The sequence below is a fragment of the Brugia malayi genome, assembly GCF_000002995.4.
Source record: "Brugia malayi strain FR3 genome assembly, contig: Bm_v4_ChrX_scaffold_001, whole genome shotgun sequence".
NCBI classification, from domain to species: Eukaryota; Metazoa; Nematoda; class Chromadorea; order Rhabditida; family Onchocercidae; genus Brugia; species Brugia malayi.
Genome location: NW_025062479.1, coordinates 2,573,157 through 2,587,730, shown reverse-complemented (window position 1 = coordinate 2,587,730; position 14,574 = coordinate 2,573,157). Strand labels below are relative to the sequence as shown.

At 23.9% G+C, this 14,574-nt stretch overlaps 2 protein-coding genes and 1 further gene across 3 annotated transcripts; 2 read left to right on the top strand and 1 right to left on the bottom strand.

Moving 5' to 3' along the window:
* Window positions 1-1,339: 1,339 nt before the first annotated feature.
* On the top strand, window positions 1,340-1,523 carry Bm15504. Its single transcript, XR_006227900.1, has one exon. The product of XR_006227900.1 is annotated as a pre-microRNA Bm15504 (primary transcript).
* A 1,676-nt stretch (window positions 1,524-3,199) lies between these two features.
* Bma-nhr-236 (tailless protein, putative) lies at window positions 3,200-6,619 on the bottom strand (the record flags this gene model as incomplete). Its single annotated transcript, XM_043073342.1, has 8 exons — window positions 3,200-3,417; window positions 3,693-3,800; window positions 3,995-4,213; window positions 4,466-4,545; window positions 4,624-4,678; window positions 5,061-5,188; window positions 6,355-6,406; window positions 6,571-6,619. 8 exons carry the CDS (start codon window positions 6,617-6,619, stop codon window positions 3,200-3,202), a joined length of 909 nt encoding a protein of 302 aa, XP_042929276.1.
* A 3,868-nt stretch (window positions 6,620-10,487) lies between these two features.
* On the top strand, window positions 10,488-12,956 carry Bm7991 (Uncharacterized protein; the record flags this gene model as incomplete). The annotated part of the gene is made up of 3 exons (XM_043073341.1): window positions 10,488-10,512; window positions 11,532-11,642; window positions 11,800-12,956. 3 exons carry the CDS (start codon window positions 10,488-10,490, stop codon window positions 12,954-12,956), a joined length of 1,293 nt encoding a protein of 430 aa, XP_042929275.1.
* Between the last annotated feature and the right edge of the window lie 1,618 nt (window positions 12,957-14,574).

The following is a 14,574-nucleotide window of genomic DNA, read 5'->3' as shown; positions in this document are numbered from 1 at the left end:
TAATATAAGTAATTACAATTATTTATTCATTATTTATTGTAATATTTATTCATACTTCTATTAAATTTGCTAATTTGATTTATAAATAAATGAATCATTCAATTTCAGTATTATTTAATGAATACTATCTAACTTTACTGTAAACAATCATTCATCCTTCAACGCAAAGAAATATTTCATACCAATTTAAAAAATAAAATTGAAATTGATTTTAATCCTAAAGGTATTAATGCTGTAGTTTAGCTGCAAACAGAAAAAAGAAAAATGAAGAAATGATGACGTTTTTTGAAAATCAAACTTCATTTTAAGAATCATCATAATTTTGTTTCTTTTTTTTTTTTTGTTAGCTAGAATGAATGCACTAGTAGAAACTAAATTAAATTTTATATTGCTATTTTTGATACTAAAATATTTTTTGCTTTTTCATTTTTGCTACAAAAATTTAATATCACACTATATAATTAACTATGTGATATTCATTCTAAATATTTGATTGGGAATATTTTCCAAAAAAAAAAAAATTTTTTTTAATTTTATTTTATCTTTTTTTTTTTTGAAAATAAAATATGAAAGAACATGTAATTCAAGGAAGTAGTACTAAAGAAAGATGCATATGAGAAAAAATTGATTTTACTGAAGGGAACATTTTTTCTCTTTTCCCTTTCATGTTTCATTTTTCCGTTTGTTTTTTTTTTTTTTTTTTTTTTTTTTTTAATTTTTTAAATTATAGCTTGTTTGAAAGAATTGAATTTCAACAAACAGTAAGAAAAATATGGAAGAAGAAAAAGAAATAAGTAATCCCAAAATAGTTTCATCATTCAACAACAAAAAAAAACAAAAAGAATTCTGCAGACTTATATTTCTAAAGTAAACTTTAAGGAAGTAATTCTATCTAAGGAAATATTCAAAAAAAAAAAAAAATAAAAAATAAAAATAAACGACAGCAGTAATGATGATAACATTAATGCTAATTAATCAAATATTAAAAATTTTAATTCAATTTAACTGAATTACTTTGAACTGATAATAGAGGAAAATTATTGCACGTCAAATTGAAATAATTTTATTCCATTATTAATTCAAGTTATTTTAAAATGGTTCAATTGAAAATTGACGGTTACAGTCAAATTTTTAATAATCGTAATCAAATTTCAACAAAATATTAATCTCTTAATTCAAAAAATTAAAAAAAAAAAAAAAAAAAAAAAAAAAAAAAAGGAAAACTATTTAAATTGAAAAATTGAGGAAATGAAAACAAAACGGGAAATTTGATGCTAATAATTTAACAGTAACAGAAATAAAGGGAAAATTTTTTAAGCAAGAATGAAAAATAAAATGAGGAAGAAAGAGAGAGAGAGAGAGGGGAAGAGAAAGGAAGGGAGAGGATGATAGTTAAGATAAAGAAAATTGAAACATCACCATGATTTCAATGTGTTCGAAATGGAAAAAAAACAATTGTAGTATACTTTTTGTCCATCTCTCTCTCTCTCTCTCTCTCTCTCTCCCTCCCTTTCCCGTTCTCGATGATATTTGTGATGATTCATAAATCAAACTGTATTTTGTATTACGATTGAAAACGATAACGAAAAATGAAATGAGAGGATGAAGAGCGGAAAGTGAATTGCAACAAGGCGTAGAGTATCGAATCAAATACATTCAATGAACGGCAGTAATTGACTGAATCAGTCAGTACGTGATGAGAAAATAGAAATTACATAAACATTCACCATACAGTTTAACTATATAGTACAGATAATTCATTTAAGCGTACGTAACCTTTGTTCCATACAATTTTATTATACAGTAACAAAGTGGAATTTGTCTAAGTGACCTTTTCTTCATGCAATTTAATTGTATAGTAAAGATAATTTTTTTAGGTATACGTGACCTTTTTTTTCATAATTTTTTTTTTTAGGTATACGTGACCTTTTTTTATTATACAGTGATGAAATTTCATTAAGTGTGCATTAAATTTATAGTCTTTGTTTAGTACACTTTAATTATAAAGTAAAGAAAACTCTTTAAGATTTTTGTAATCTTTTTTTAATGTTTACTTGACAATTTTGATTTTATGTTATCATCAATAGTTAATTAAACAAATCATTATCATTTCAATGCTGTTTTTATTTTAAATTTACTCAAAACTATAACTGCAGGATTCTATGTTCCATTCTATGTTCGATTTTATTGTATTACTTTTTCAATATTTTATTCTATTCTATTCTTTTTTATCGTATTTTATTCTTTTTTTTTTTTTTCAAATTCTATCCATCACATATTTATTGTTTTAATTCTATTTTATTCTACTCCATTTCATTTTATTTTATTCCAATTTAATTCTATCCTATTTAAAGTATTTACTCAATCACCATATTGTTTGAAATTGTCAGTTCCAAATAAAACACACAGAAAATGATATTGTTGAGTAATAAAATGAAAGAATTGTCAATACCTATATGTATGAACAGGTATTACATGAATCATCTATTGCATATTTGATCAATAATATTTATAAAAAAAAGGATTGTGAATGAATAGCTTGCTAGGCATGCAGCATGCGCATGCTAATACATCGTTAATTTGTTGAAATATTTCCTGTTCTTTATTTTATTTTTTTTAAAAAAATTTGTTATTAAATTTTACATACTTATAATAAATGAACCAAACAAGCTTAATCAATTATGATATTCAAAAGAGCCAGTACCTCACTGAAGAAGTCGAATAGCTCAGTAATGAAATATTTCATTTAAAAAATAGTTGACGATAAGGAAGAATAGAATAACTTGAAATTTTTCTTTTTTTGGAAATTTTATTTTTTTTAAAAAAAACTTCTTATTCATAATACGGCGACGAAATTTGTGGTAGAAAGCAATTCAATTTTTAATACCTACAAATATACGCATTACATTACATTGCATAATGAAGATTCAATAACTATAATTATTTTTTAAAATTTAGAAAAAAAAGCTCGAATTCATTGTTTAAAATTGCACTAATAATTCAAAAAAGATAAACTATATCACCATAAAACGCATTTATTTAAATTATTATTTGTGGACAATACTAGAATAAATTAGATAAAATAAAACTGGAATACATGAAATAAAACAAAAACTGATTTGAGATAAAATTGAAAAGTGAAATGATTAAACCGTAAATGAGGAAAAGAAAATAAAAAAGAAATATAATTTGATTTAATCTATAATTGATTTCTAATAGAATTTGGGAAAAAGGTTTGCAATACAGTTTCTTTTGAAATTGTTTGAAGTAATTCCTTCAATTTCATCAGTTTTCCGATTCGATTTTTATTGTTTTGCATTAATGCAACCATTGCGTATGTTTCACATTTCATAAGTAAAATAAATGCTTCATTTCGATAAGCATACAGCGCTGGTAAATTACCAAAAATTTCGTTCACTGCAAATGAAAAAAGAGAAAAGAAAAAACTACATAAATTTTAGAAATCAATGAAAAAAAAAAGCGGCGAAAATTTTCATTTGAAACAAAATTTTAAAATTTAACTTTAAAAAAATTAGCAAGAACTTTTGTAATGTAATAATTTTTTTTACGCATAAATTTATTTGATAAAATAATGAATATGAAAAAATTTTCCAAAAAATTTATATATCAAAAAGATAACTTCAATTTCAAGGGATAGTTATTTCTATGTGAATTTAAATTACAATAATAACCTGATTCAGAAATAATAATCATGCATAGGTACCAAATTTCAAATGGTGTTAGCATTAATGAATCCAAAATTTCCAAAACTGTTTGCAGTTCACCAAATTTAATAACATCTAAAAGAAATTTTTTTTTTATTGCTATAATTTAAAAGGTGAAGAAAAAAAAAATATTAACTGATTTGTTTCATCAAAAAAAGTAAAAAGCATATGCATAAATTTAATTTTATACGAATAAAAAATTTCGAATGAAATAACACTTTTATTGTGTATGGCTTACAAAAGTAAAAAAAAAATTGATGAAATTTTACTGCTTTCAAAATATGTCGCATAATTGACAATAAATAGCATATGCCAGGAATGATTCAATAATAAAATGCGTTCCTCGATACTGATATGTGATAAAGGTGGTGATAGCATCATAAATCGTAACATGAAATTTAGATAAATACTTGAATTCAACTGGCTAAATTGTCCAACTTCTTTCAATCGCTTTACAAATGCAGAATGCTGATTTCTTGTTCCATGATCTTTAAATGAAAGTAATTTTTTTCTTTTTTTTTGCTTTATAATAGAAAAAATTTTAAATAGCACTGTTTATGATTTAAATTATAAATTAGAATTTAAAAACAAAAATTTTTTTACATCAAATTCTTAGCTTTTCGTTTCATTCTAAATAACAAATTTGTTGGTGAAAAAAAGAATTTTTCTTAAAGTATGGAATTTTTTAATTAATATGCAAATGATAAAAAAGAAAAGAAGCGAAGAAATAAAAAACAAACCTATAAAGCAAGCCTTTGTTTTTTTGTTCCTTAACTTTTGCGTAAGCTCATCAGTGGATGCTATCAGATAATTACGACACCTTAAATTAACACAATATTATATTAAAACTAAATTAAATCAAAAAAAAAAAAAGAAAAAGAAATCAAATATGGTTTACCTTTCTTGAAATGTTTTTGTTGAATTCGATCGTATTTTTCGTTCATTTTGTACAGCTAAAAATATAAACGACAAATGCTGCAACTTCTTATCATCTGAACAATTACATTATGCGCCGATTTAATTTAGTCAAACTATTACAATCATCTAACAGTAATAATAACTTACTACTCTTGAGTGAACTGAACTAATTTAAAAATTTCGCAAATATATGCGCAAATACATAATGTATTCATAATTGAGTATATTTAATTTGACCAATAATTTCAAATTTTAGAATTTGATCAAACTTATGAAATTATTAGAATTTGATAAAACCAACTTACATAAAATTTTAATCATTGCTTTGCATAAAAACATATTTTTATAAAAACATATGTTAAATTTTCAAAATATTGCTACAATTTAAGTATTCAACAAATTATCAGTGAAGCGAACCACATGGATTCATAGATACAGCAAGACATTTGCGAAAACGACATGCTTGACATTGATTTCTTCTTGCGACATCCACAATGCATTGCTTGCGATCTTTGCATTCATATTTCATCGAACGTCTCACCGATCTTTAAACTGTTCTTAATTTAGGACAATCATAATGACTGTAGCTGAATGCAATTTTTATAATGATAAAATGAATTAAATCTAGAATAAATTTAAATTATGTTTGAATTGAATTTGTAAAAATCATTTAAAAAAAAAAAAAAAAAAAAACGAGTTTCTAATTGGTAGTTAATTTGAATGGAAATTCGATTGAGCAGACAGAAAATGAAAAATCTGCTTATTGTTGGTAGTGATAATATGTAATTATTTACATATCATAGCTCATATCATTTATTGTTATTTACAATAAAACAGCTTAATAACTTTTCAAGCGATATTGTCCCTATTTAGGTTGATTGTTAAAGATATTTATGGAATCAATATATCACATTCAATTTGGATTTTTATTATTAATTAATTGCAATGTTTATATAAATATGTCGAAATTTAATTTGAATTATGCATAAAATCCAAAGTTTTGAAATTCACTCAATCTTCATGATCAATAATTTAAATCACTATTAATGTATAAAATGCTAATAAAATTTATGCTTACTGAATTTCCTCTTAATAAATAAGAGATTTAGAAATTAAAATTTATTAAAAATTGAGCTGTTTAATCCAAAATTTGCAAAAGCTTAACATTTGAGGAGAAAAAAAAAGGAAAAATATAGCATAATGTTATTGTAGTGAATAATAAAAGATTATAACTTAATTTATTTCATTATAAAACTATCAGCGAAATTTCCTTTTCGATCATGAAAGTAAATATTTTTAATTTAAAATTAATTGTAACAATTGAAAAACAATAGAAAAATAAACAAGTAATGACTAATAAAAACTTAAAAAGAATGGCAGATGTTCCATTACTTTTATTGCTAAACTATGTTAATCTAACTCATCTAATCATTTATTTTGATCAAATTTACTTTTGAAATATCTATTAGAACAAAATTTATCGCAATCTTCCTTTTTTTTTAAAAAAAAAAAAAAAAATATTGATAATACGGCAGATAATAATAAGGAAAAAGAAACCATTTGTATTGAAATAAAATTTTAGTATCAATACAAATGCTTTTATTTCAATTGTGATTTATATGATTATTCCAATAATAATTTTAACGAATTTATTTAAATCAGCAAATTATTTAAATTTACAACATGCTAATTGATACAGGTAGAGAAATACCGCTTAAAAAAGCCTCGACATCCATCACAACTCTGAACTCCATAATGTCGTCCTTAAAATTATTCAATTAATTGTGAAATGTTTAAATTTTAATTGACAAAAGAAAAAAATTGAGAGGTATCCGTTTTCTTCTTTTTTTTTTTTTGTTTTTCATTCTTCAATATTTAAAACTTTTTTGATTGATATATGAATGTGAAATGTTTAATAAAAGCAAACCACTAGCTCGATCACCACAAACACGGCATAAAATTTCAGCATTGATCATAATGAAATATAAGATGATACTTAGCCAACTAAGCAATCTTTGAAAATTCAACAAAAGGACCGGTCACATTTGTTCCCATTTAAATGACCATTTTAAGAGAGTTCAAGGAGAGGGAGAGAGAGAGAGAGAGAAAGAGGAAGAGAGGAAGGATTGAAAATTCAGGGTGGAAAATAAGATGCTAACCGTGGGAGTGCAATTTGAGAAGTGCTGTCATCAGTCGTTGTCATCTACCTTATACGAATTCTCAAATTATTACGGTAAGTTTGCTTAGCTTCTTGCAAATAACGATGTTAGCATTTATGAATTATTAGCTATCCCATGTTACCCAACACGTGGGAATATTGGAATGCTCGCAGCAAGTAGCAATCATTTTATCCCACCAACCACTTTGTGAAAGCTATGCAAAACTTTTGAAAATAATTTACTGGAGATGTTCATTCATCTTTTCATTTATTAATGCTAATTATAAAATTAAATCACATTTTATCTAAGTGTTCATTCAAAAACAGCAGAAAGAAAGAAAGTTTAATACGTCATAAGCAGTGGTCAATGTAGTGTATATTATTGTAGGTAGTTCATCGAACTATAAGAAGTAACCATTAATTATTGATGATTGTTAAATATCATATATTCAAGGGCTTAAAAAGAGAATTTCAAATTTTCATAAGATTGCAAAAGTTGATAATTTGTAACCCTATTTAAAAGAAAAAATTGCAAGAGTTAACGATTTTCAAAAAACAATTCAATTTCCTAAGTGAAGTTTTTGAAAATCATTTCGAAATTAAACGATACATCATTGTAACTTCTTAAGCTAATCTATTAATATCAAAATTTCAGTTTGTAAAAAAAAGAAAAAAAAAAAAAAAAAAAAGAAAGAGAGGAAACATTATAGCTACATGCAGAAAAATGAATTAACAAATTAGAAGAAATGAACATTACGATGACTTTTAGCATTGATAAAATTTTATCACAAGCAATAATATCAAATTTAATTTGGAAAAAACTGAAAATTTTCTTTATTATTCTTTCAAATATCATTCATTCATTCCACTTGTAAATTTTTCCTTTTTTCCTTTTTTTTGTAAAAGAAGCAATGAAATAAGTGAGCAAAGTGATAAATGAAAAAGTGAAAAATAAAAAAAAAAATAAGAAAAGCATCAGTACTATACAACTTTAAATGTTAGTTTTGAAAGTTTGCATCTAAATCAATCATACAATGAAATAAATTGTGGACAATTGCGCCACTTCTTTTTTACATTTTTGCGCTTCTCAATGTTTTCATTAGCTCATGCATATGTTTTTGTTCCCGTATATGTTTAAGAACATCATATTAAGCATTAAAAAATTAACCTTCTGCATTCTACCTTTCATTCAATAATGTTAATTTTCCAAAAAATAAAAAAGTAAGTTACTTGACCAATTCAGTGCCAAAACAGTGCTGCTTGTTATCTTTTGAAAAAGAAAAATGAAAAAAAGAAGTGTATGTTCGTAATAAAGATATAATACAATAATTTAATTGTTGGTATAAATTATTCATAGGTAAACCGATGTTACCTCATAAGTTTCTTAAGTTTTTGGTAGCTTTCATAGCACTCAATTGTTAATTTTTTTAATGAAGTAATGAAACAAAAAACTGATAAATTTAATATCTTAGTACTGATTGAAATTTAATAAAATTTAACAAAAAAGTTTTTACTATGTCTTTTTTCTACGTAATAAAAAAATTTTGGGTGAGGAATCGCTTTCACCAAAATCTTAAACGAATTAGAGTATTATTAAACTCATTACTTTAGTGGAAGTAGTGTTAATTAGCAAGTTAGTGAGAATATTGTTAAATTTACTACTTTAGTACAAGCATCATTAATTAACATTTAGCATATAATACTGTAAAAAATTATAAAAGGTGATTAGCTATCATAAGAATATGCATAGTTATGATTACATAATATATAGCTTTTCCCTTTTTTCAAAGAAAAATAAGCTGTTTCTAGTTAAAGAAACGAATAAAATAATAACTTGAAGTAAATAAATAAAAAAAAAAAAAAAGTTTGATCATAGAAGTAAATAATTAAAAGCACAAAAAAATTTCATACAACAATAATTTTTAACTTGCAAAAAAATTCCAAATTCATCAATATATTAATTAATTGGAAATTCTAAGAATCATATATTTCAGGTTTCCATTCTCATAATTATTATCGATCACTAATATTTTGTTTACACTGATAAATAATATTTTTGTTACCCTCCATTAAAATGATTTTTGAATAATTTCAAGTAACAAAACTTTTTAGTTTTGCTATCAAATGAATAAAAAATTTTTTATTTTTTAATGCAAAAATAGAATTAATTTTTTTGCAGGAACAAAACAAATAGCTGAAACAATGATCAATTTCTCGTTTTTTTTTTTTTTTTTTCTTTCTGTAAAAAAAAGAAATTCACCTTTTTTTATTTTTAAGTTTGCACTCAAAATACTTGAAAAAAAAAAAAAAAAATTAGAAAACAAATGTTAGTCATTGTTTGGAAAGTAATTAGCAAAATTGAATAAGTTATCATTATTATTAATTACCATTATTAATCATACATCATTCTAAAATGTGAAACTTATTTTGTGCACATATAAAAGGCAGCAAAATTTTTGTTTTTTTTCAATGTGAAAGAATGTATTATTTAAAATGAAATTTAAAATGTAGTAGAAAACAATCAAAACAGTTGTTCCTTTCCTCATTTTTGCTAACACTTTGAAAAATTAGTTTTCTTTTTTTTCTTCTGTTTCTGTTTGTCTTTTTTTTTTCTTTTTTAAAGCAAATTTACTTGCAAATAACAGTAAAAGAATAGAAGGAGAGCAATGTGCAATAAATTTAAAAACAATGTTAAATTTTAAGAAAGGAAGTAAAAATATATCGTATAAAAATTTTTTTTAATCTTTTAACTGGTAAAAAAAAATTTATTCTAAATTATTTTGCATCTGTATATGCATGTGTGTGTGTGTGTGTGTGTGTGTGTGTGTGTGTGTGTGTGTGTGTGTGTGTGTGTGTGTGTGTGTGTGTGTGTGTGTGTGTGTGTGTGTGTGTGTGTGTGTGTGTGTGTGTGTGTGTGTGTGTGTGTGTGTGTGTGTGTGTGTGTGTGTGTGTGTGTGTGTGTGTGTGTGTGTGTGTGTGTGTGTGTGTGTGTGTGTGTGTGTGTGTGTGTGTGTGTGTGTGTGTGTGTGTTATATATACATGTATATGCGTTTGTTCAAGTGAAAATATGTTGTGATAAGTAAAAAAATTTGAAAGATTAAGAATGCTTAATGTTATCATATCACAAGCAGACACAGTGCACACATATATATATACACACACACACACACACACACACACACACACACACACACACATACACAGACATGTATGTGTATATTACATTACACCTACATCCCTCTAACTACAAACATGCTATGTCATTTCGATTTTAGCTTCTTTTCTTATTTCATTTTTGTTTCTCTTTTTCGAAAAAAAAAAATAAATAAAACAAATAAATAAATAAATAAAAATAACGAAAACAAGAAAGAAAGAGGAAAAAAATGAAAGGAAAAAAAAAAAAAAAAACTTTTACATTTCTTCTTCATTTTATCTTAGAAACAAAAATTGTAAAAGTAAGCTGTGGTGCTTTTCTTCCTTTCATTCTTTATCATCTTCTTCTATCTCAAAAAATATTTTTCAAATTTTACGAACAGCAATTCAGAAGCTAAGAAAACGATTCAAATTTATTTTTATTTAAACAGTGTAATAATTTTGGGATTCATTTCATCCATTTTATTTTATTTTTTCTATCTGAATTAAATTATTTTATATTATTAGTTCTACAATAATATCAACAATAAGAAATGGCTGATGATATCAAATCGAAAGGTAAATTTTTCTCATTTTTTTTTCCTGCGTTTTAATTTATTTTAAATTAAAATTTTACCTATATTTTAATTGCCTATTTTTAATGCTATCATCAGTTTTTATTAACAATTTTATGCTTTATTTGTATAACTTTTAATTATTATCAGTTCTTATCAATTTGATTTCTTTTCTTAACTCATATATTTTAACGGATATCGATAAAAAAAATATCAATGATTTATTTCTTATTAGTTAAGTTAATTTACTAAGAATAACTTTTTTTTGACTGATTTATATTATAATTACATATTATTATTATTATTATTATTATTACTATTATTATTATCAATTAATAAGAAATATGATTTTCTTCTTTCTTTATCTCTTAACATTTCTCTTCAGATGAATATTGTTTCAAGTTCCTATGAATTCTTTGATTGACCTGTTATTCCTAAACCAACACCACTTAAAAAAAGTAGATTTACCCATTAAATTTTTAAATTAAAACCTTGCCTACTCTCATTTATCTTTTCATTTTTTTTTTCGTTTCATAAATTACTGTGAAATAGGTCAATCATTTATTAAATTGAATACGGTTAACATTATTGAGAATCATTTATTGAACACAATAAAAGTGCATTGTTAAAAATTATTTCGAAACAGGTAGTATTAATCTTATTAATTTGTAAACAAAGTTAAAAATATCTGTTGGAAATGACTACTTATTTTCGGTATGATAATATACATTTCGATGACATTTGTTCATCATATTATTTTAACAAATATAATCTGAATTTTAGCCTAATTAATCATTGAAATTCAGAAAAAGCAAGTATTAAATTTTTATTTCATCTTTTTTTTAAAAATAATTTCACTAAATTTAATGCAATCTGAACTGATAATTTTTTTTCTCTCTTCCCGCTCGCTCTTAATTCTAGCCTAATTCCTTATTGAAAAGAAAAAGGTATTTGTTTCTTAAAAAAAAAAAAAAAAAAAGAAGAAAAAAGAAAAAAACATTTTCTAAAAAAGTTTTGTTTCAGTTGAAAAAAAAGAAGCGGAAGAAGAAGAAGAAGAGGAAGAAGAAGATTCAGTGATTGACGTACGTCATCGTAAATTTGTCTATAAAGTTCAATTTGTGCAATCACCTGATCGTAAGTTTCATACAGTGTAAATATTTTAATGAATTTAAATTAGAGATGAAATCTTGTAATCACTTTACCATTAAATTTATTTTTCGAATTTTTTAAATGTAAAAGCAAAAAAAAAAAAATTCTTGTTTTTTTTTTTTTTAATTTTTTTTTTTTGCAGATCCAACAACATCATTTCATATGACAACACAAAATGCTTCATCATCTTCAGCTAATTCATCAGGCATGATGAAAATGGACGATTCAAATCAATATTTCAGTAATGAATCATTAATTCCGCGAAATATCGAGCATCTAGCTTTATCTCTAAATAATAATAGTAATAGACAACAAAATTCAATACCAACTATTACATTCAATGAAGCAGAACAATGTTCAACATTTGTTGATCAAATGGATATACTAAACAATATGAAAGAATATCATTCGGAACAGCAAATGATCAACTTAACTGAACCATTTCAACAATTCAATCCTTCCGATGATGAGAAAATTTCAAATGGAACATCACTTGATAAAACTAATGATACTTTCAATCGTGAATTTGGCGCATCATTTACGATTTCGAATGATTTCGAAATGAGCAATACTGATAATGTTCATTATGATGAAATGTTTTCCAATATTTTACAACATGATGATAGTAATAACATATCATGCATTCAGCATGCACCATTATTTGGTTATACTACTGGAAATTTATTCAATTTTACAATATCTGATTTTAATTTATCTGATTCATATATTGCTGATAATGTTAAACAAACATTTACTGATGATTATCATTCAGGCAAACCGATTATAATGGGTTTGATGCAAAATGGACAGATAATTGTTGATGGTTTAAGCATGGCAATCAATAAAAAATTAAGCAGCAAAGAAGAAAATGAATCAATTATCAATGAAGGAGTCATTTCATCATTATCAATATTATCACAAAATTTGGACGATTATCTAAATGAGCAACATGAGAATGTTAAACAAACAAATAGTAATGAAGTTATCAGTGGTATAACTGTTAATGGTGAATTAATAATTGCTAATAGAACAACTGATAATAGTTCACCAATAACAAAACATTTAGCAACAATTATTATGGGTTTAACTGCAAATGGTCAAATTATCGTTGGTGGTTGCATGTCTAATGCTATCACTGAAAATCCATTAGGAAAATTTAATGAGCAAAATCATGTAACAATTGATATTATTGGAAATATAACAGCAAAAAATGAAAAAGTTTTAATTGGATTAACAACTACTAATTCAAATTTTACAAATGTTCATAATGAATCACTTCTTCGACGAGATTCTTTTTGATATTTTTTTTTTATAAATTAAAACAAATATTATATGCATACCGTATGTTTGAAATTAAAGTTTTAAAAAAAAAAAAATTACACTGCTCAATTTTATATCTTATCGGTGTTAATTATTGAATATGATATTATTATCACTTTGTTATCCCATTCAATTATCATCATATTTGTATTGAAGTTAAACGAATTAAACTAAGTAAAAGTTTATTTTGCATTCATTGTTATGCTATCATATTGTCATAAACAAAAAATACTACGGAAAAATGATATTTTCATGAGCTACAAAACAAAAAAGGACAACAAATGTCAATTTTAGTATTTCAAAATGAACAAATTTTAATTATATATATATATAATTATAAGTAATTAATCATTCTTCATCAAAATTTGTCATCCCGGTAATGCAGTTACTTGTTCTTGTGACATCAAATTTTATAAATTATTTATTTTAAGATCAAGCTTATCAAATACTAAGATGCTGAAATTAGTATTTGTTAACCATAAATTTAATTTATCTGGTAGAATTTAAATGTAATTCATTAGTGATTATAATTCAATAATTTGTTGCTGTCACTTTGTAAAATCGAATTTAATTTAAAAAGTAATACTTCAATGTGACATATAATTCTTTTTTTTTTTACATGCACATATATTTCATAGAACTCACTTTTTTTCCGTCTTAACATCATAAATTTTTATTTTTAAAAAAGCATAATAAATTTTACGTATGGCAAAACAAGATTTTTGGGAAAAAATTTTTTTTAATATTAAAGAGTAAAATTAGAAAATTTTGATTTTCGAATGATAATTTTTTAAAATATACCAAAAAATTTCATCTAAAAAGAGCAGCTTTTTTTTTTTCTGCAAAAATAAAAGATTAAAATTTAGCAGAAAAATTAAATTTCATGAAAACAATTAACACTATACAGACTTTCTAAATCTCTATAACTTCAACGTACAATTTTCATTTTAAAAAATCTTTTTTTTTTTTTTTTCGTTTCATTGATTTGATTATATCTTTCATTCATTAAAAAAAAAAATAAACGAGAAGAAGGAAAAGGAAAAAACAAAATAACAAACCGAAAAAGCTAAAAAATTTGCTTACTATTCGTTAATTATCATATTTTAAAATGTCAAAAAAAAAAAAAAATGTAACTTTTTAAATTAAAATTTTTACAATTTTCTTTGCTATTTCTTTTTTCTTTTGTAACATAAATATAATTTATTATAATTTTTGGAATCAATAAAACATTCATTGAATTGAATATTTGTAAATATTGAAAAGGTAATTTATTTATAGTTTATTTACCTACATTTAACAACTGTTCCATATAATTTGAATAAATAAACAAATAAACAAACGATCGACGACTTTTAACAGATTGAGAACAGGATTTAAATGTGACAATAATAAATAAATGATTAATCCTAGGAGTGATTATTGACTGAAATGATCCATTTCAAATTGAAAAGTATATATATATATATGTGATAGTAGCAAACATCATCATTCATCATCTGCCATCTAATCATACCACATATCGTTATTATCCCTCAAAACTTCTCGTTTTTCTCTCGTTATAATTTTTATATGCTTTTTGTAGAAAATAAATTTCGAA